The 24,226-nt window shown below is 36.9% G+C and overlaps 1 protein-coding gene across 20 annotated transcripts in view; it reads right to left on the bottom strand.

Annotated features, from left to right (window-relative positions):
* Positions 1–24,226, bottom strand: part of DLG2 (discs large MAGUK scaffold protein 2) — a 1,618,243-nt gene that overhangs the window by 402,252 nt on the left and 1,191,765 nt on the right. For all 20 annotated transcript variants that reach the window (XM_081155084.1, XM_081155073.1, XM_081155097.1 and 17 more), the window contains 3 exons: positions 18,414–18,550; positions 8,218–8,362; positions 5,883–6,021 (listed from right to left, as the gene is read on the bottom strand). In XM_081155084.1, the coding sequence (XP_081011210.1) occupies positions 5,883–6,021; positions 8,218–8,362; positions 18,414–18,550 (421 nt within the window). The remainder of the gene's footprint in view (positions 1–5,882; positions 6,022–8,217; positions 8,363–18,413; positions 18,551–24,226) is intronic.

Here is a 24,226-nt window from a genome sequence, read left to right as displayed (position 1 = left end):
ATTCTCAATGCACTTAAAATTAAACCTACACTTTTTCATCATTACCTACAAAGTCCTATGTCATCTGGCTCCTGACTCCTGTAACCTAATTTCCTGCCATGCTCCCGTTAATAAGCTCATATTTTTCCAGCAAAGCTAGACTTCCTTATGCTCCAGGAAAACATTAAACCTATTCCTGCCTCAGTGACTTTGGCTTTGCTATTTTCTCTCCCTGGAATGTTCTTTCTCTGATCTTTATCTCACTACTTTTTTTTTTTTTTTTAAATATCTTTATTGATTTCAGAGAGAGAGGAAGGGAGAGGGAGAGAGAGAGTTGAAACATCAATGATGAGAGAGTAGTCATTGATTGACTGGGGATCGAACCTACAACCCGGGCATGTGCCTTGACTGGGAATCGAACCGCGATCTGCTGGATCCTAGACTGATGCTCAACCGCTGAGCCATGCCCGGCTGGGCTACATCACTACTTTTTTCTTTTCATTCATGTCTCAGTTTCATATGCTGTCTCCTCAGAGAATTCCCTGGTTATGCTACTTAATAATCTTCTCTTCCCTAATCACTCTATAACACATCTTTTTATTTTCTTTATAGCACTTATCAGTATGTGAACTTAATTCATTTATCCATACAGCTCTTAGTCAATACACTAGAATGTAAACTCCATGAGGACAGGAACCTTATCTGGTTTGTTCACCACTGTAACTTTGTTGCTAATAACTGTGCTTGACACATGGTAGAAACTGAATATTCACGGAATGAGTAAAGAAATGAATGAACGAAAGAAAGAGAAAAACAACTGGAATGCATTTTAGATACTATATACAGTAAGCTAGTGTTCTATAATTTGGGGAGAAGAGAGTGGAGGCAGATTACAGTCTGATGGGTCGACATCCATTTAGTCAACAAGAAAGTCAAACTGGTGAACACTGAAGTCACAATTTAGAGTAGTCCTTGAGAGTTCTTTAGAGACGAGAAATCTTTCTTGAGACTTTATTTAGCTTTTGCTTTTCCATCAGCCACATTAAGTGAAAGGGCATTATATAGAGCAAGTCAGAAAGACACCTGGGTATACTGAGTTCAGGGCCAGGTGCACCTGGTTTCCATCCCTGGGAAATATCCCAATCACAGCTATGGTTTAGAACCCTGGCTTTCACAGTGACATTTATTACATTCATAACTTGGGAAATTGTCCCCATATCTTGAAAGAGCAGTTTTACTTTGCATCTCCAATTTTTTTTTTTTGGTGTCATTTCAGTGAAGATTATTTATTTGTATATCCTGAGAATAGTTAGCCAGATGGTGAGAGTGTGTGGCTTGCATCTCTTCTGGGTGTCCAGGGAAGACATAGCCCAATAAAGATAGAATCAGTAGTTGTAGGTACCATACAAAGTGGGTACTGCTCATAGATGATAACTGAATGACTGTAGCTTTTTGTAATTGTTACCTTCTGACCCCATCCAAAAAGAAAAAAAATAAGTGAATGTCAGCTTAGAGGAATAGAAAGAGCACTACATTGGGTATCTGAAGACATGGATTCTAAATCTGACTCTACCTCTTCCAAGTATGGGACTTAGGATAGCTAACAAATCATGCTGGGCCTTGTGTTCCTTACCCACCAAAAGGAGGAAGATGAGACTCTATATTCATTTATGGCCCTTCCAACTGTGATAATCTATAATTCCTTGTGCCAAAAAACCCCTCTCAGCATCATCGTAATAGATTTCTTTTCCAAACATCAAAGAGCAGGGTATTTACATCACTTTGATTTATAGGGGACTCAAGAGGTTTTCTATGGAGAGAATTTACCCAAGGTCTTTTTGTTTATGTTCCCTTTCATAAATCAATGGAAAAACAAAATTTCCTAGTTTACTCAGGTATACATTTCCCTAAACAGTAAGAAAGATTTATTAAAAAGTTCCTGCTAAGTCACTGTAATGAAAATTCTTTTAAAAATTCTTATGGTATTTTTCAACAAAAGTGAGGATGAATGAAGAAAATAGAGAAATGTTTCTTACAACAGAGTAAGATATTATGAGCATATAAAATCAAAGGCTGCCAATTTGATATGGTTTTTATAGGTTGTTGAAGTTTCCATTTTCACAGAAACGTTTCTCCATCAGCCTGAGTCCCATCATTAAAATTCATTCCCTTTATTTACTATTTTAGGAAAATACAAAGGAGGCCTCAAATATAAACTACTATAATATCTTAGTAATTTTAATATTAAATAAGGACTTTACATAACCCTCTAAAGATGACAACTTTCACACATATTATCACATGATGAGAAAATTGAGACTGGGAGATTAAATGACTTGTTCAGGGTTATCTAGGTAGCAAGTAGTAGGACCAGAACTAGAACCCAGTCTCCTAAGATAAGCCAAGTTCTCTTTAGCCAACATTCTCTATGGAAAGAGACTGCATGAGATGGGAGGTGGGGCTGTGGGGCTGAGGCCTCTGAAGACATACTGACCAGAATTCAAATTTTGATTCTGCTATTTCTTTGCTGTTTGACATGAAGCAATAACTTAAACTCATTTTTGTTCTCTGTAAAAGTCAAGAATAAGAATATCATATAAATAATATAGGGGCAATAACATACATAAAATGCTTCGTGTTAATAGTGCATAGTACTAATCTTTTTGTTTTTACTACTCGATGTAATTTTAATCTTACAACTAGGTTGAGAGAAAGAATAGGAATATAAAGATACTTTAATGAGAGGCACTATTTTTTTTTTTTATGTACCTTCCATTTCAGCTGTAATAGTTGTTTTCATTTTATCTTATTTCACATTCTTCCTTGAGTCTGCATGTGCTATCTATCCCCTACCAGGAGTGCCCTTCCTCATCTCTTGACTTTCTGATGACTGCCTACACATTCCTTCAAGCTCCAGCTCCAGAGTTATCTCCTCTTTAATACTTTCTCTGATGCCATAGGCTGTTCTTGTGACATTCACATAGAACGCAAATTCCCTTTTAAATATTTATTAAATGCCTCCTGTGGGGCTAGGGAACTCTGCTAGGGCAACATGGGAGCACTTCACAGAACTGATCTAATTTTATTTGTTTCTGTTCGTAGTTCCCACATGTCGGGATTTTATAGAACTTTTCCATTTAAAAAGTGAGGGCTAATGTAAAGTTGCCAACTTTTAATTTTCTAAGTAAGGATATAATAAACCACCACACGATAAATGGCATTTGATACCTTAATATAAAATCTCAGGATAAAAAAAATTAATAGATTAAGATTTTTGGAAACTTCATAGAGGGGGCCTGCATTATCAGCAAACAAGCCTTGGGGGATTCACTAGTTGAAATATATTTTGTCCCGGTTTGATAGTTCTTAGAGATTTTTTTCTCTCATTCAATTTTACATTCCTAGTGCATTGCTCTCTGTCTAGTAGGAAGTAGTCAATAAATATTTATGAATGAGGCAGTGACTTTGCCTCTGAGCAAATACATCTGAGATCCATGGTAATGCCTGCGGCACAGAGCACCTGTGAGAGGACATGGTAGTAGTGAGAGAGTAGTGGAGCTGTATGTGTCCTGATATAATTTACTTCAAAAGTTTCTCAGGCCCCAGCCATTCAGAAGATTTTTGCAGAGTTATAAGTGAAATTGTCTTGCCAGAGGACAAGAAGGAGGTGGGGCAAGAAGTAAGGTACTGAGGCAGAGCACTGTAGGTAGAAATGGACTCTCTTCCTGGGGCACCATTTAAAATATTACAAGTGACATCTTAGGTGGATTAAGAATTATAATAAGTATAGATATAGTAAATACATAATGTTCATTTAACATTCATTGTGTAAAGCACTGTTATGTTATTTGTGTGCATTATGTCATTTAAACATTTCAACAACCCGTTCAGGTGATGTGATTACTATTCCCATTAGACTGATGAAGAAACTGAGGCTTGCGGTGGCTGAATGATTTGTCCAGTTCACACAGTTAGTCAGTGGTAGAAGTAGGTCTCAGTCCTGATACGTTTGTCTTTAGAGTTTACCAAAACTCTTGGATCCCTTTCTAGCCACATATTTCCACAATGAGCAAACTTTTATATGACTTGTCGTTCCTTTTTAAAATGAAGAGAAAGTGAAAATGTTTCTTTCTAGCCAGGATTTTAAAGCTCGTAGGGTACCCAGTTCTTTCTACTGAGAAGCTGTGTGAACTGAAGCAAGTTCCTGAACATCTTTGGGCTTCAATTTCTACATCTCTAAAATGAGGAGGCAAGCCCTCCTTTCTGTGTTTTTGGGAGGATTGGATGGATAGCATATGTAAAATAGCTATCAAAGGCTGTGACTTCTAAAGGGGGTTTCATAATGTTCATTCACCAAGGGCACTAGTAAGATAAAATATTTTTGGTTTAAAATCATATTAAATATTAGAGAGAGGATGAGAGCAAATAGGTCATTACTCTGGTGAATAAAGATGCCTATATGTACACAATTTTTGAAGAGCCACGAGGATTCTCTTTTCTGCACCCTCATTTCAATAAGGACATAGGGATTAGACATTTCAGCATAGGGGTAAGTTTATATTTGATTTACAGCACTGATGCACATTTGCGGCATCTCCATATTCCATTCCTTGACTATAGATATAACAAGCTACTTCAGCAAACCTGAAATGGCAAGATAAATGGAAAATGCTTAATCATTTAAAAAGAAATAGCAAAGAAATGAAAAGACCAAAGCATGCATGGGTACCAGTGAGACAATTTAAGCACAGGAAGTCTATACTCTACTTTTTGAAAGATTGACAAATGGTTTCATTAAATAGTCAGGATATAAAATCGAAAGAGTTCATCTCTAGTATTTTTACACACAAACACTTTCAGAAAAAAGTGTACATATCTATATGCAATCTCATTTTTGGAAAAAGTATTGTTCACTGAGAAAAGCAAGTTGCAGAACAACGTGTTAAATATGAACTTATTGGGTTTGTATAAACATGGAGAAGGCATGAACAGTTCATGACGGGATGTCACATTGGGAACCTCAAGACTGGTTGCCCTGAGGGGAGTTTGGGGTGAGAGTTTTGTTTCTTGAACATCTTTGCATTATTTCGCCAAATGCAATGAGTATAGATTACACTGGAACAAAAACAAAGATATAAAAGAAAAAATTTTTTTAGTCTTTATTTACCCATTAATTTATTAATTATTCAATATTTACTGAGTCCTTAATAGTAATACTAAAGATTGGTCCTCTCTGTGAATTGCCAGACTTTTTCAGAGGCATGCTGGCTAACTGTGGTTTTACTTTGTGGGGTTAGCAGTGTGATTCTGAGCTCTGTCCCCAAATCCTATTCTGTTCCCCTTGAGAATTAACAGGGCATATTAAATTCAAGCCACATGTAGTTAATGTCACTCCTTTCCCTTCCACTTGGAGTTATTGCACCAGAGAGAGGACTGATTGACTCCCCAATTCCATTGAATTGTGGGTGGCCATTGGTGGCAAGAAGTGGAATTTATAGTCGAAAGACGAGAGTTTCAGGCCTGACCGCTCCGTTGACCAGACATGCAATACTGGTATGCTACTGCCTTCGTTTTGAACCTCAGCACCATCTTCTCTCCTCAAGTAATAATATCTTTCTTAGGGTATGGCTACAAAGCTCAAGTAGGATCATATATTGAAAGTCTTAAAAAACGGCAAAGTGATGGATAAGTATATATATTACTATTTCTCCACCAAGAACTTGTGCTTTCACTTCCTAACAGAGGACTATGACACAAGTTTACAAGTATTTGCCTATTTCCACCAGAAGCAAGGCTATATGAGTTTGAATGGCTAGCCCCAAAGCAACAACTGACACATCAGGCAAATACGACTTCTTCATGGTCATGATCACAAACCCAATTAACCAACAAACATATCTGACCTGGTGTAATCGTCTTCAACAAGCATGTGCTTTGGAATTGGTGAGTACCTTCCTGGAGAGATGGGCGGCAGGGAGGTTTTATATTCTAAAGTGCCATTGTTGCCAGAAAGTAGATGGTTTTCCATTGGTGGAGAATATGCTAAGAGGTGAAAAAAGAAAAGAAAAAAAGCCCGTTATGTGGGTGGTTCGATAGAAAGGCTTCGCTACATGCCAAGGATTTTCTTGTCCTCCAGGAGGGGGCGAACCACTGTTTGTCTGCATTTAATATGTATAAGCATATAATAACCTTCCGGATTGGAAAGATGTAATAGCACTTATATCTGTAAGCCCAGCCAGTGTAATTAGGTGAAGGGAAGAATTGGAGGAGAGATTTAGCAACATGCTTTCAGAACAATGATTAATTTTTCTATTGAAATAAAAATGTTAGCTTTCTAAGTACAGAGCGCACATTCTTTTCACATAGTTAATGTCCAATCACCACAAGCAGAAGGCTTCTATGAACAAGTTCTTGTATAGACTTACACCCCAAAATATGCTGCATTCACACCCCAGAAAGACTAAAAACTCTGGTCTTTCTTTTCTATTCACCCACCCTAACTCATCTCCCTTTTGGGAGACTGAAAATCGCTCTTAACTAGGCCTCCTGCCCCCTCCCCCTCCATTTTATACACCGAGAATTGGGAATTCCAGCTCTGACCAGGGGGTTCTCTAGTTTAAATGCTCTTCATTGCCATGATAGTACTGAATATTTGCTCTTCCTTTCACCTTTCTTACAAGATTGGCCCATTTGAAATCTCCCTTACACATGTCCTATGGCCCCTAAATGAAACCTGTTTTTCCCAACATCTGGACCTTTGTTCCACTGTATTAACTTCAACAATTTCTGCCTCCTGTCCCATCTCTGATATAAAATCTCATCCATTCTTCAGGATAAAATTCAAATGCCACCTTCCGCATAAAGATTTTTTTGATCTTCCAAAGACACATGATATCCCATTCCTTTGAGTGCCCCAAAGACATATATTTTTTACCTCCTTCCTAGCATATACATCTTTTTATTTTGCCACATGTGGTTGCTATTTATATATCTGAATTAGTCTTCCTTCCAATGAAAACCATGATTGTATCTCCTTTGTATCCCACCTATATTACCTTACATGATGTTTTACATATATTAAAGTTACTCAATACATATTTCTTGATTTTGTTTTCTCTCTTTGACATTGACCTTATATGCCCTTCACGAAGTGGCTCACAGAGTCTCAAGGCTGATATTTCTAAGTTCATCCAGTTTGAAAAACTTTGAAGTTCAAGCTCTTTCATAGCTTAAGGTAAGACTGATCTCAGATTACTGCCTGCTTGAAAAAAAGACATATTTTGGGGCAAGTCATTTTAGAATCACCACTAAGAAAAGCAATAGCTAACTTAATGGGCAGGTAAAATTATCCGACCTTTAAATTTCTCTCAAGAGAAACATCTAAATCTAAGAGAGGTTAACTGACTTGCTTAAGACCATAGTACTAATTAATGGTAGGTCCTGAAGACATTCTGAGTTTCCAACCCGACAACTGGTTCCTCAAAATCTCAGAATGAGAAAACTTACTGATGTCAACAAAACTGCCTCTTAAACTTAATAAAAAAAAAAAAAGAGTTGCTTCAAAATCTAGTCCCTGAAGACAGAACCTTAGGTAAGATTCTTGTCAACTTACTAAGAAGAGGAGACACGGGGCAGCACAGTGTCTCATAGTTATCGCCCGGTAAACCCCCACCTCCAACCCCTTTCTACTGCCATAGTGACTGGCAATTTTCTCTGGCTTCCTACCAATATAAGAAATTCTGGTAAAGTAAGAGCTGTGATGATGGTGATTAAGGACCATAATCTCACCATTCAAATACAAGATTCTCTCCCCCAGGAAGAAGCATAGTATTACCCTGGGTCTATTTTGCCAGCCTCTCTTTCCCACTCTGCTACTATATAGATTTGAGCTAGGAAGAGAAAATATTATGGCATAAGAGCTATTATGCTTTAGGGACTTCAAAAATAGCCCTTAAAAATGAGTTGCCCCTATGTTATTGTAACCACACTGTCTACACCATACATTATTAGGCCCTTCCATAGTGGCGGACCTGCCAAATCATTAGGGTGTCTCACCTCCAAAACACTAGCTAAAGCCCTGTAAGGCAGCGAGGGAGTAAAGCGCAGGATCCCTCTGAAGTATTCCTGCAGGCTGAACAAATGTGGAGCTACAAGCATAGGACTTTGCCAACTGTTGCAGAATTCCAATCTCACAAACCTGGCATGCTATTTGAAGATGACACGGAGTGTGGTACTTACAGTGAGTAATATCAGGTGGGCCGTAAGGATCAGTCATATAAATGGTGGTGGGTTTGCCAACTTTTAGATAAACTACATCTGACGTGTTCTTCAATATTGCTACTGCCTCTTCATGTGTTACTTCTTCCAGACTGTAGTTGTTTACCTGAGAGGTGAAAACATTCAACATTAGAGTCAAATCTATGCAGGTGAAGAGAAATACTCAGGCAAGAAGGTACATAGAATGTTGATCTGATTTAAAGATTAAATTGCAATGATTACAGTGCAGTATCTCTATCATACTTTGACAGAACAGACGGATTGAGGGCATTAGGCAAAGCAGATAAGGTACAGCTGTTGATGCTGAAAAGTAAGGTTGCTTCTGCCTTTTTCTGTGATGAAGCAACACATCATAAAGGCGAGCAGAACACTCTTTGTGGAAAAAAGGAAAGCAGCCATCAAATGTCTTTCTTATTATGCCATAATATTTGTGATTACAGAAGTAATTCATCTTTATTGAACTAAAAAAAAGAAGAAAATAAAAATTATCCATAACCTCCCTATTTGGATATATTTCTCTAAACAATTCTGACCATATTATACACATTGTTTTGGAATCTGCTTTTTAAACCTAGAGAGCGCATTTGTTTGTATCTTGAATGTACTTCGACAATATGATTTTTGTTTTCTACAGAGCAGTCTTGCCTGACTATAACAATGATTTCACTAATCTCTTACTGAAGAGTGTTTAGTTTGCTTCTAATTTTTTTTCCAGTATAAGTAATGTTGAAGTAAATCTTTTCTGTATTTGTGTACAACTTTGATAATTTTTTCAGGATAAATCATACAAGTAGAATTGCTGGACCAAACTGCATGCATAAGGCCTCTGATACCTACTCCCAGCGTGCCCTCTGCAAACAAGGACCAGTTTACTCTTATACCAACTATAGGAAAGCCCCATTTTCCTACAGATTCACCAAACCTGGCTTTTCTCACTTTAAAAAGCGTACCCATAAAATGTCTCATTTAACATGAGTCAATTTTCTAAAGAAAGAGTGCTGATGTTGGGACCTAGGGCTTGGCAGGTGAGCAAGTTCAAGGGTACACTATTGCCATGGGCTTTTACAGCAACTCCTCTTCGTTTATTGGACAGAAAAACCTTGGGACACCAGCGCAGTTATCACTCCATGGCACTGGCAGGGCAGCGGGTCTCGGCAGTGCTTCTCTTCAATGGTTTTAAAATATTCAGGAAGTATTTTAAATACCTAGGTTATTCTTATTTGGCTACTGTTTCATTATGACATTATTCTTTAATAAGTTTCTGCTGAAATAATGTAGAATTAAATGAATGTGCCAAGATTAGATCCCTACATATTTTCTGTACTATCTGGTTAGCACGTTAGTCACAAAATACCTTTCAGCATTGCTTTTTTTTTTCTGGCCTCATGTTGTTATATAAATTCCATGTGCCACTTAATGCTTGCTGGTGTAGCCCACATTAAGGACCCTGGAACTGGAGGAAACTGAACCTGACTGAAGAGTATGAATTCTGACTGTGGACTCTCCAGTAAGCTGTAAGCATCTCAATAGGTTCCTGTGATTTTTTCTAGACAAGAAACATTTTCTTAAATTCTTTTGTGCTTCCAATGCCTAGCACTTGTTCATTCATTGGTCAAATGTTTATTGAATACCTATTATGTGCCAGTCACTGTTCTATGTATTAGAGATATAGCAAACAATAAATGATAATCATAGTAGACACAGAGCCTGTATTCCACGTCAGGCACTGATCTAAATTATTTTACATATACTAACACAACCAAACCTCACAACAACCTGTGAGGTAGCCATTATAATTATCTTCATTTTACAGATGAGAAAAGCATGTCTCCAAGAGGTTAAGAAACCTGCCCAAAGTCACTGATCTAGTAAGTGGTAGAGGCAGAATTAAAAACCAGTCAGTTTGGCTCCAGAGATCACACTTTAAATACTCATCTGTATTACTTCTTCCAGACAGATAAGGTCCCAGTTTCCCTGAAACACATTCTAATACATTCTTCTTCTTTTTTTTTTTTTTAATATGACTTTATTGATTTCACAGAGAGGAAGGGAGAGAGATAGAAACATCAATGATGAGAGAGAGTCATTGATCGGCTGCCTCCTGCACACCCCCTACTAGGAACCAAGCCAGCAACCTGGGCATGTGCCCTGACCAAGAATTGAACCAAGATCTCCTGGATCATAGGTCGGATACTCAACCGCTGAACCACACCAGCTGGGCTCTAATACATTTTAAGGACACAGTTGTTTATGGAATGAATGGATGGAATAGACCCATGGAGAAACTGAAAATGTAGAGGTACTACAAATATGGGAAACACAATTGATCATGGCAGACCTTATGTATAAGAAAAATAACAACAATAATAATAAGAGCTAACATTTAAAACCTACATGTTGTATGTTTTTGGTGTTCTATGTATATGTTTTGACATAAATCATATAACTGATCCTGGTTACAGCTCCACTAGGCAATATTAATAATTAGGTCCATTTTACAGATGAAAAAATTTATGTTTAAAGATATCTGCTTGTGACAAAGAGGTCACAGAGCCTCCACAGGGCAGAGGCATCAGTTACATTACAGTCCTCCTGAAAAATGAAAATGAGACTGCCCTTAAGTGTTGATTCATTGAAACCCATGGCTTACATCATCTATTCTTTCTCCCTTGAAGAGACAGAGTCTCCTTCCAAGTTGACATATAGAAGTAACATAAATTCCGAAGTGTTATATAAGCCTGTGTAATCAGTAAGCTTCTTGCTTAATCCAGTCACCACTATATTGGTGGTGACTATATTGCATCATCCAAATACACTGACATAGTTGAAAGATAAATAAGTAAAATGGAATGTGGCTTGCTATATCTGTCTCTTCAAACCTTCTTTTATATATTTGATCACTTACTTTAGGACAGTACCACTTGTACCTGGACAATGACTATTTACAAATGATGCTCATATACAATAGTTTAAAATGTGTATCGAAGTAGATTTTTCTCTCAAAAATTACCTACGGTGGCTCTGAATAGTGTGACCAAGGGCCCCAGAATCACCTATACTGATAAAGCAGAATAGAAAAGGAATTTGTTGGCATAACACAGAGGGGATGGCAAGTCAAGGGATAAACACCGAAAGACTAGAAAGCAACTGGATTAGATTATAAATGGCACTGGAGCTCTGCTTTTAACAAGGGCTCAATCTCTCTCCCCAGGGTACAGAGAGCACACAGCTTATTAGATTACTAGTGAAAAAGACATGTGGGCAATGCTTGTTAAATTGCACTTTTGCCATTTTTAAGGTGGGCAGTGAAACAAGCTAGAAAATGGTACCTTCAAGCACGTTTTCTGAGAATGACTTTGCTGAGAGGCTCTTAGACCACAAGGAAAACCTTTAGACTAGAAAGCACAAATTGAGGACAGGGTGGAGGTGAGAAGTGGGGAAACAGAGGATACTGAAGGAATAATGGTAGTTTTAAATGGTGGTAGGTCAGTCTGTTTTTATTTGCGACAAGGAAGTGTTGGAAGATTTACACAGATTTTAGTCATGGAATAAATGGTATGATATTGGCAACAGGTTGCAGTCATTGAATACACATGATTTTGTGTCCTGCAGACCAGGATCTGAGTCCTGGTGCTGGTAGTTTCTCAGCTAGCCTCAGTTTTGACATTTGTAAAATAGGTATGGTAATAATCACAGCCTCAAAAGAGTATAGATTTAAATGTACTGACCTATTTAAAGAGAAAGGCACATTCAAGTAAGTATTAATAGTAGTTCTTATTAGTATTACTATTGTCATCATCCATCTCTCTTCCCAGGAAACAGAAATTCTTGGTGAAATTTTTTGCTGAGCATTTTCCTGTAAACATCTGTGAACTGATGAGTTTAATTAGGGTACTGTTGATGAGGATTATGTGTGGTTTTTTTTAAAAAAAAAAATTCAGAATAGTACAGGATCTGGATCAAAAAGTGCTCTTTTGTGCTGAAGTCTTCAAAATGTTTTTCACAAAAGTGGGTTTATTTGGGTTAATTACGTGTGTGCAGTCTATGAACTCTCAAGATAAAAGGCCTACAGCTGGAGCTGATTGTACAAAGACAGAAGGGACATTATACTGATTGGCTAGTTGCTCTTGTCATTGTTGTTATTGTCTTTTTTCTTTTCTTTTGCATTGAGTATCTGCCTATAATAGTGAACACTGAGCAACTGGCCTGGTTTCAGGAAAAAAATCATGTGCATTTGAATGAAGTATTTCCATGGAGTGTGTGTCTGTTACACACGGCAGGGGCAGGAGGGGGTGCATATGTGCAGCTTGTCTGTGTGTCCATTAGGACGTATGCAATAGGACCATACATGGATTGAGGCCAAGAAAGAGAGGGTGGAGGTAAGGTGACTCACTCTCTCAAATAGAGGAGGGAGAGCTGAATTTGAGGACAATGCAGGTAAGAGAGGGCAAACCAGCTGCAGGAAGAGGTACCAGGAGAATTGCTTCAGGGAACATGGCAGGTGGTGAGAATTCTAAAGAGAGTAAGCATATATGTATTTTGATGGTACAAAGATGGGAGGTGTGGGGCATGAGAGGGTGGTGACATGGAGGAATGAACAAAGTACTGATGGTAAGAGCCTGGCCTTTCCATATTCATTCAGGAATAGCTATGCGGAGGGACAAACTGGGAGGTGATGAGGGACATCAAAGTGAATGCGAGAGTCTAGAAACATTAAAAAAGTTACAAACTCCAAAGTTAGCCTTTTAAAAAGGAGACAAAGTCTTTGACTACTAGGTTGTAATATAAATTTAAAAGGAGACCAATCTAACATAGTAATGTTAATGGTATGAAAACAAATATGCATAAATCAAAAACTAAAATCTCTGCAGTACATTGAAATTAATTCTTGTAGAAAAATTGATTTTTAAAATAACTATGAATAAATAGGAAACACTAATAATGGTTACCTTTGAATAATAAATACTTTCTTATTTTTCTTTTCAGAAATGAGCATGTATTAGTTATTGCTAAAATCAAATTAACTCTATTTTTTCTAAATGAACAAGAACAGAAGTTTAAGTAAGAAAGAACATCAACTAAGTGCAGTGGTTGCATTATGAAATACACATAGCAAGATCTCATGAGTGATGGAAATTGGAATGGGAAAGAAGGAAGGTGATTTTTCATGCTCAGTGAATTGACTGAAATTTATTAAAAATAATGAGCCATATTTTAACTTTAAGTGTTTCTAGAAATAAAGTCAACTTGGTATAATGAAAGTAATATTGAATATAGAATCAGATCTGGTTTCAAATCTTAGATTCAAGAATTTTGATCAGTTAACATATTTACTGAGCATTAATTTTCTTACAGGTAAAATATGGATATGATTTATTTGTTAATTAACTTGTGTTTACAAGAAAGGAATAATAGTATGAACCTGAAAAAACACTGTATAATAAAAAGCAGTATATAAATAGTAATCAAACATCATAATCAGACATAGTGCTTCTGCTGATCCTGCTACTGGAAATAGTTTCTTCCTGTGCAGGGTTCTTTCTGTGAAAATAATCACCCCCTTCCACAACACCTCATCCTGCAGTGCCTCTTCCCACCTCAGAGACTGACTTCAAGGGCAATGATCAGATCATTTCATCCTGGCATCTCCCCAGCTGACACACTGTAAATAGTAGGCACTTAATAAATGTTGAAATAATAAGCCAAATAAGTTAAAAAGTAACAGTACTGCAAACCAAAGGAAAAGTTTTAAAAATTCCCTATTATATAGGGAGAATGAGGTATCTGTGTTGTTTCTATTTTACACTTGTGTTGAGCCACAGAAGAAAGGATAGGGAATGAAAGTCATTCAACCAACAACTCAATTATTGGACACTCACTAGGTGTCAGGCATAGGATATGAGGATAAAAGGCTGGTCTGGAATGTGAGCACCAGGTCACATCAGCTTATGAGAAACAATATGAAAGCTCCAACAGTGTAGATTTCTTCCTCCTGCATTAATTATTGATGTATTTCTTAATCTTATTCCAGAGAGAGAGAGAGAGAGAGAAAGTGAGAGAGCGAAACTGATAGTGATGTGTTGGTTGACTCCAGCTTCTGCATAGTAGCGGTCACTCCAATGGAGAGTATTACATGAACCCCTGGAAACTCACTGGGTACAGGAAGAAATACTTGAACTATTAATATTTATCACATTGATCTTCATCTTTCCATTTTTGTGTATGTTTTAAAATGTACACAATATATTAGCATAGTTATATATATATCAACTTAAAGTAGAGAAATATACATATATTAAAGGCAATTCTTTGTGGATAGGGCATTTTATTAAAAGAATTTTAAGACCACCACTCCAAAGTAGACACCAATATATGATAACCATGAGCAGGTTCTAAAAACAGGTGGTTAAACTGTATATAAACAAGAAAACAACAACAATATAGTGGAAGGCTTACATAAAATGTCATTGCAATTGCATTGCATTATAATTTTATTAAATTGGGAAAAATTAGAAAGAAACCCAAGAAATAATTATCCATGTTTTCCCCCCTGTTGTTTCAGAAGTGACTCCAACTGCAGGGGACACAGTTTGAAGGATGAACTACTTGCAAATGCCTGCCAGCCCACTGCTGGAAATTGCTGAATGATGCTGTACCAGCTTCACAGAATGGGCCTTACCACCGAAGCCCCCTCAGAGGGCCAGTGGAGCACAGCAGAGCGGGCTCCGATGTGACTAGGCAAAGGGAGGGCTGTGGTGCTTAACCTGGATGCACATTAGAACCCTTTGGAAAAGTTAACAAAAATTAAAAAAAAAATGAAGTGTGGCTCCTACTCCAGAGATTCTAATTTGGTTATTCAGGGTTGACTGAAGCCTAGGAATCCAGAGTTCAAAAACTTAGCACAGTTTTCAAATGTGCAACCAGGATTGAAAATCAGAGCATTGAGTAAACCGGTGAAAGAAATGTGGTTTTAGAACATGGATGAAAACACATGAATGTAGAGTAGTAAAGGTAAGAGGAGGTGGGAAAATGACAGAGGAAAAGCATGAATAAATATTTTGGGGGTAAAGCAAGATAATTGGTCTTTTGAGGTAGCTTCCATGATTATTTTTTTCTCTATTTTCTCCCTCATGATACTTTTTCTTTCAGAATATTATAAAATGAATCATTTTCTTTCATTTTTAAATTCAGCTTGACAGTTACCTTGGAAGTAATAATTATGTTTTCCTTACGTAAGAGAGGAGAGGCCTATTATTGTTGAAGGTTCATTTTTTTTAAAGCTATTCTTTATTTTAACACTCAAAACAGTTAAGGATTATGTCACAGCTATTTTTGAAATCATTGTATCTACAATGAATGTCAAGAAAATGGTAAAAAAACAAAACAAAACAAAAAAACCCCAGCATGCCGCCTGGAAAGTTTTCACAGAATTATTTAGATTTCAAGTTCTTATAAAAATTTGAAAATAAAGCTAGAAATTTAAACAGAACCCTAAGAAATCAGCACACAGCTTCTAGAATGGGATTACAACAGCAGCAGTTGAAGAAATACCAGAAGAGTTGTCTACAACCAAACTCTTATAGAAGAACGATGAGTCCTGGGTCACATCAGTAACTATCGATGGCAGTCATTACTGTATTTTATTTTTTATTTTATTTTTAAATTATTTTTTTAATCCTCACCTGAGGTTAACTTTTCCATTGCTTTTCAGAGAGAGTGGAAGAGTGAGAGAGAGAAATCAATTGGTTGCCTCCCACACACACCCTGACTGGGGTGGGGATCGAGCTTGCAATGGAGGTGTGTGCCCCTGGCAGGAATCGAACCCAGGACCCTGCAGTCTGCTGGCTGATGCTCTAACCACTGAGCAAAACTGGCTAGGATAGCAGTTATTACTTTAGAATGAAACTGTCCTCTTCATTTCAATTTAGCACTATGTAGAAGATGAATATCTCAGTTCATTTCATTCCTAAGTCAACAAACAATGAAGTTTATATCCTTAAAATGAATTTGTTAGGTCTTATAGCCCCCCCAAAATCTTCTGGCTCAAAAGACACAACTTCCTAAGAACGAGCTCTTAGATGAAAGGTACAAAAACAACAAAGAAAACAAAAAAATTCAGAAAGTCTGAAGAATAAAAATGATAGTTCTACTATTAATCATAGTGCCTGTATTATATACTTAAAATTTGCTTAGGTTAGATCTTATGTTAAGTGTTGTTAGCACATAAACACACAAATGATAATAATAATAATAATAACAATAATATTATTATTAGTAGTAATGATAAAGATGGGAGAAAACTTTGGGAGATGATGGATATATTTATGCCTTAATGGTGGTGATGGTTTCACGGGTGCAACTTCGACTAAAATACTTAATACTACATTTTTGCCCATACATTTTCTCCTGCCAGAGTTGCTTTCTGAGTACTGGCTAGTGCGTGGGAAATTGCAGGTGCTCAATATATTACTTGTTAAATAAAGGAATTAATAAATGACTGAGTGATAACTAAAGGAAGGAAAGAACTGGCTGACAAATTCTAGGAAACAAATGTAAAGACTATGCTTAGTGGTTACAAGCCAGATTGCCTGGATTTGAAACCCAGTTTTGCTGTTAACTATATGACCATGCCAAGCTAGTCTGTCTCTCTATATCTGTTTCCTTTTGTTTATATAAAATAGGCCATTGTGAGAAATATATGTTACATTATAGGAAAGTACTTTTAAAAGTATACAGAAAAGAGTTAAAGGCAAAATATCAAGTATGTTATAAAGGTCTTGTCTAAATAATTCAATAAAAAAGTCATTGACAACTATGAAATTAGAGTGAAACTAAAGAAAAGCTGTCTAGAAGAGGGAAGTGGGCACAATGAACTTTGAGGTTCAGCCCACAAAACTTGCAAGTGTCCTAGAAATTACTATTCTGCAAAGACTGTATAGGTGGATCCTTCCCAAACACCTCTCATGAAAGTGTTGGAGGTAATGGATCCTTGCAGACATACAGAGGCTCTATTTTCTAAGGGTAGATATAGACTAAATATATTTATCTTACTTGAGAGCTATCTTCTATTAACTTTCAGTATTGGTTATTATCCTATAGATTTGATATAAAAGAGTAAATGGAGATGAAGCAGTTTTATTAAATTAAACCCCAAATGTTTTACTGCTTATAACTGTCTTATGTTACCTTGGTTTAGCATATAACCCATGGCTTAGAGAGGGTGGCCATGTGTTGGCATCAATCATTTCCAGGGCTCCTGAAGCATGTGGGCAGCTGGCAAATGTAATAGCTGTAACACTGTCTGAGGAAAGAGGAGGAAGGGGTCTGTTTACACATGCGGACTCAGTTCATGAATTCTTGGAAGTCAGGGACAGCGTCCACACTGACTGAACAAAGGACCACAGAGGGACATAGAAATGTACACATCAATAAACCAGAGAGTGTTGTTCCCTTTGCTATGCAAAGCCCACCTCTCTAGCAGTCTGGCGTTAGCAGCCTCTCTGGTTAATAGGATATGGATTACCTTGGAAAAACAACATATAATCTCTGCACCTTGTGTATCTATAAGCACTGGTGAAAATTTAGATGTCTGTTTTTAAAATCTCGACAAATCAGATACAATTGTATGTGTACTTGGGTGATCTCTTAGCACAAAATCTGCTCTCCCTTCTTTTCTATTTCTGCCCATGGTCATTGCTATGGTGTGAATTGTGTCCCCGCCCCACAAATTCATATGTTGAAGTTTTGACTGCTAATATCACTGTATTTGGAGATAGGGTATTTAGGAGGTAATTAAAGTTATTAATTAAATGAGTTAAGGGTAGAGCTCTAATCCAGTGGGACTGGTGGCCTTGGAAGAAGAGAAAGAGACAGAGAGAGATCTCTCAGCACAAGCACAGAGGAAAGGCCATGTGAGGACACACAGAGAAGAGAGATAGATGTCTGCAAGCCAGGAAGAGAGACCTCACCAGAAACCGAATGGGCCAAAACCTTGATCCACAACTTCCCAGCTTCAAGAACTATGAGAAAATATTTCTGTTGTTTAAGCCACTTAGTCTAGGGTATTTTGTTATGACAGCCTGAACCAACTAAGATTCATACATTGAGAAACAAGAGCTTTATAAATACACACATAGCTTTGCTTGAGTCACACTCACCATTAATAGTCTGTCTCCTACTTGCAACCTCCCATCCTTTTGTGCAGCTCCTCCGTCTATGATTTTAGTTACATAAATGCTGTTGTCTCCAGGAATGTGCTGGTTTCCCACACCTCCTGCAATACTGAAGCCTAAACCTGTGGGGAAGAAACAGAAAAATAAGTCTTTTTTAAATTTTTTTTAAGAACATGCAATTAGCACATTTCAACAGTCTAAAAATTTTCATCCTCAATTATTATAACAGTGATAAATAACAGTAAGGGTTCTACTTTGGTTGATTTGTTCTATAACAATCTGAAGGCTTGTTAATTAATGCCTATGAGGCAAAGCTCTTGAAGTCAATCCCATGTGTCCATTAGTTTTGTTCTACTTCATGACTGTAGCCTTAATTGCTGTTCCCTAGCTAATCAGCTCCTAATGGGTGACTGGCCAAAATAGGGATCAGGCAAAAGTGTGAAAGGATCCTTGGTGATCCAGGCAAAACACAAGTACAGTTTTGCTCACTTCGAGTTTATGGCTCATCTTCTTTGTTGTTGTTTCTCTAGCAGAGAGAACAGAAGCGTTGCCAATTGTTTGGATAGAGACCTAGATACTCTTGACATTTCAAGATGAAAAGTACAACTGTTAGAAAATTCCCCAAATTTTGAGACAAGAGCCACAAAGAAGATACACTGGGTATTTAAGTAATAATTTCAGAGACGATAAAGAAAAGAAGCTAGATGCTTGCATTTCCAGTTTTTTTCGCTGGCCACTTGTCACATTTTCACACTTCTTGGTACTTACTGTTACTAACTAATAGTGAGGCTAGTCACACAAACAAAATAAATTATCTCCATATACGTTCTTAAGAATAAAGAAACAGATAATATTCTTTGACTATTACTTTTATAACATACTATAGGATATCAAATAATTTTAAACATGGCAATTTTCTATTTTGAGAGATAAATTTTACTGTCCTATGGCTTACAAAACTTTTATTTATATAAAGATATGGAATGATAACAGGAATAGCTATTAAAATCATTATGAGGCCATTTTAGAAAAATGAGTTATAGAATCTTTAGAAGTATAAAAAATTCTTTTCAGAATATGATTAAACGTGCATTCAATATAATACCTGTACCATATATTTTTATTGCATTTTAAAATTATAATGACAATTAACAGTCAAATTACTCAGAAAGATAGATATAAATAAAGTGCTTTTGTTAGTAAAAACAAAAAAAAAATTCTGTAACTTACTTGGCATAAGACATTTTTTTTTTAACAACACATACCTAGTAACCTAATTAAAAAACTCAAACACAAACATTTTTGGCACTTTATATGAAAATAATGAAAAACACTTTAAAAATACTCCATTTTACTATGCTTATATTGAATAAATATTGAATAGAACTATATGCTCTTAAGATGGCACAAATGATTAGTTAATGGAGGAATAGTGGCATGGTAAATTATAAAGTAACACCTTTGAAGTCATATTTGAAATAAAATTATTTTTTTGTTATATGAACTATAATAGTTGTCAAAAATAAATAGAAAATGGATTTAAGCTGATAGGGCAATTAAAATTAGTGTTATCTAATTTCCTACTGAAGTGGGTAATTCTTCTTTATTCATGCTTTGACGTCCACAGATCTATAAATGTATTTGTTTGCCTCAGATTAAAAAAATCTGTTTATCAAGCAAATGTTCCAGAATAAATAAAATGCACCCAATTGGCTTTTCCTATGAAATTTAAAAGACATATCAGCTCATGTTTTCTAACCCTATTACTTTGTATTTATAGATGATTATAAGGATATCTAAAAATATATTTACAAAAGTTTCATAGCCACATGATAGGATCAATCCACTGCACTTGTAGCAGTACAGAAGTCATCCCATGCTGTAGAAAGAAAAAGTTCAAACAAATCCAGGGACTCGGATTTACATCCACCATGTCAACAGTAAATGCCACAGACAATCTGGGTTACAGAAGAGCAAAGGAAACAAATCACTACCATAAACAAGATTAAGTCCAACAAAGGGAATAACTATGTAGTTGACAACAGAAGTTAAAGATTGTACCAAGACAATGAAATCACTATAGATACTGTAGACAAAATTATATCACTAAAAAGTAAATAACATTTTTTCTGAAATTAGTTTAAATACTTGTTTTTAACTGATGACTCTGCTCAAGGTAAAACAAAAAATTTATAAAGAGCCAGAGAATGTCTCTGAAGTCACAAAACTAAGAAACTTTCCTGTTTTCTCTTACTTTGATGGAAAATGAATACATTTTAAAAGAATCAACATTTAATCAACACAATCATATTCCAGATATTTAATTCAACATAATTAAATGTGCAGCTTACTTTTACATCCAGGATACAACTTTGTTTATAGGTAGAATATCCATCTGTATTATAAGATTTAATCTGTCTCCATTCATTCATTAATTCATTAATTTACTAACTCACTCATATATCTATTTATTCAACAACACCCCCTGAATACATGCTATGCATTGTTGTTATTTACAGCCAACATAATGTAAAAGAAAGGACTGACCAGGAACACTATGGAAATAATGATCCACGAGTGGGTTCGTATGAGTGAAGGTGGTTGAACCTGGCTGAAGCAATGTTCTAAACTAAGAGGATGCCAGTGCTTTTTGCAGGACTACTCCGTGAAGGCAATGTGGGCTAGGACTACTGAGCATAGGACCAAATCCAAGTGATCAGCTTGGAGGCACTGGATGTTCCTTGCGTCCACGCTGGCAAAGCAGGAGCAGGCTGCCTACAATATAGGAACACTCTCTCCCCTTATTATCTAATATGCCCCTCCTTCGTTCCACTCTGGACACACTCGCAGACTTGATAATTCTAGAACACACCAGACACACTTCCAACTTAGGGCACTCGCTCTAGCTGTTCCCTTTGCCTGGAATACACTTTCTTCAGAGCTTTGTACAAATATCAACTTCCCCAGGAGCCTGAACTTGACCTACTTATTTAACACTGTCCCTTAATCATGCACCCCACTTCCTTATTCTGCTCTACTTTTCATTTTTCCTTAGCATTTATTACCTTGCAACATACTACATAAGCCATGTATGTAGTTTATTTTATTTTTTGTCTGTCTCCTTGGTGAAAATATACACTTCATGATGACAGGGATTTTTGTCTGTTTTATGCTATACAATAGAACAAGGCCACTTATATATGGTAGTACCCCTTATCTGTGGTTTTGCTTTTCATGGTCTAATTACCCATGGTCAACCACTATTTGAAATATCACATTAAAAGTTCCAGAAGTAAACAACTCATAAGTTTTATATTATATGCCATTCATTTATATTATATGCCAGCCTTAAAAATAAAGCTGGTGGGCCAGATAGCTCAGTTGATTGGAGCATCATCACACACCCCAAAAGGCTGCAGGGTCGATTCCCAGTCAGGGCACATGCCTAGGTTCCGGGTTCTAACCCCAGCTGGGGCGCATACAGGAGGGAGCTAATAGATATTTCTTTCTCACATAAATGTTTGTTTTTTTTCCCCCCTTCCTCTCCCTTTATTTCTCTCTAAAATCAATAAACATATCTTTGGGTGAAGATTAAAAAAAAAATGAAGCTGGTGCCTTTCATGAGTGAAGGACAACTGAAAAATCGAGGGCCATTAGTTGCAGTCAATAACTGTGAAGGTGTTGCCCCGCTTCAGGTGAACCTGGAATGGGCAATAGCACAGCCAGCTTTGCATCTGATTCTTTTACCTCCTCACTGTGTAAAACTCGTGATCTGTAATAAGGGAATAAGTATATCTGTGTCCTATAGTAACTGGCATATAATAGATGCTTGATAAATAAAAGTTCTCCTGTCTCCAGAAGCTCTCAGGTTGTTTTGAAAAACAGACATCTAAACACACTGACATGGTTTAACTGGTTAGGATGAGTTCTCTCATGGTACTAGAGTTATGTGAATCCAGGGGGCGTATGATTTACTCAGAGGGGCAGGAAAAGAACCAACAAGAGTTTAACATTTGAGCTGTGTCTTGAAGGCTAAGTTAGAATTAATAAAAGAAAATGCACCTTTCAAACCAACACATCCCCTGGGTTGCAGACTGACTAGATGATGACAGTCAGCTGCCCTGACGTAGGTCACATGATGCTCATAACATCCCAGCCCCACTGGGCTGCAGACTGAGACAGAGATGTCTGACAAACCCTCAAAATACGTATTTATGATGAGATAAGCTAGGTGGTTCCCTAACAGGATAAATACAGTAAAACTCATCAAGATGTGAGTAAGAAACATTGAAAAATAGCAAAAACACTGATTTTGGGGAAGAGGCTAATTTAGAGAATTGGTCATTACTTTGAAAGAAGTATCCATGATTAAGAAATAGCCCTGGATCATTAGGTGATGGTAGAAGAATCAATTATAAAATTAACTCCATGAAAAGAGTTGGTAGGTCTCACCCAAAACACTGACCCTAACACTATCTACTTTGAAATGCTTGGCTGTTAAGAATTATACAAAATAAGCCTATGGTGTGTGCTAGTAATAAACAAAGCGGACAATGAAAAATATAAGTAAAATCATGGAAGAAAAATCTGAACATTTCAGTACTTTAGCAAGGGAAAAAAAGCATGTGAAATTTAAACACCTAATTCCCCAAGCAATTAAAAAGTTATCTGTTTGACAAACATGTGATGTGCACACAGAATTTCAGGTTTACTTTCATGCCTAAAGCTGGCTTCCCCTTTCTGTATTTCTTGCGTATCCCCAAATTGCAATCCCTTGCATTAACACGGGAGGTGTAGGCATAGGGAACGTCTGAGTCTCTTTAAAATCTCTAATTTAACCTCTTTTCACACAAAATCTCTTCCGCACCCTATAAAGAACACGAGGAACGCAGTCCCCCCTTTCCCCTTGCTGCCTGCCCACGCCGAGGAGGAGGTGTCAGTGAGAGGCGGGGAGGGAAGCAGAAGTCTTGGCAACACAGACTGATACTGTGCTCGAGAAGCTCAGAATAAAAACCCAAATGCTTAAAAGAGTCATATGATTACAGTGTACCCACATATTCATTGTGGGTGTAGAGAACTGAGCCCCATGATGTCTTGTAGTCAGTCATTCAGTAACTTGGCTCAACTTCCTTTGATGTGACTTGCCTAGGAGAGCACTTTCGGGGCTTCTCTAAACAATCCCATATTATTAAGCAGACTGCTTCTGGCAGAGTTGATCTAGGACCTGGTAGGTGAGGTGTTTACTGCTTCACGGAAAACATGAGTGGCATTCTGTACATTCTAGCTACATGTTTTTATGAAAGGAAACACAGAATCCAAACTGAACCCCGCTGGCCCCCCTCATAAAAAACACCTGCCCACACAGGCAACTTAACTTCTGAATGTACATGCATTTTGGTTCAGAACAAAAATACAACAAAAATACTTTAGCAGTGGGTGTGGTCTACACAGATAACAGACTATTTCACATCTCTTCCCCTTTAGAAAGAAAACTTTGCTTAAATAAATACCAGAAATGCACTTTTCTATTTCACTTGAGACACTAATCCATCTCATTGGGCACTGTAGGTATAGACAATTAAAAACTAAAGCTTTATTTTCACATTTTTCGGATTCTTCCTGGGTTCAAAAGACAAAATTTGGGGTTGAAAAAAGTGGTTCTGTTTAAAATTCCCAAGGCACTGGCTGAGTATGCTCAATCCTGCTTAAAAAAATCTCACAGATTACTCTACTAATTTACGACAATGTTCCTATTTTTTTCTGTGTACCTCATAATACACTCACACATTTTAGCACAT

This window comes from Miniopterus schreibersii (assembly GCF_964146895.1).
Source record: "Miniopterus schreibersii genome assembly, chromosome: 12".
NCBI classification, from domain to species: domain Eukaryota; kingdom Metazoa; phylum Chordata; class Mammalia; order Chiroptera; family Miniopteridae; genus Miniopterus; species Miniopterus schreibersii.
The sequence above is the reverse complement of the archived record's forward strand: the minus strand, read 5'-3'. Positions and strand labels throughout refer to the sequence as shown.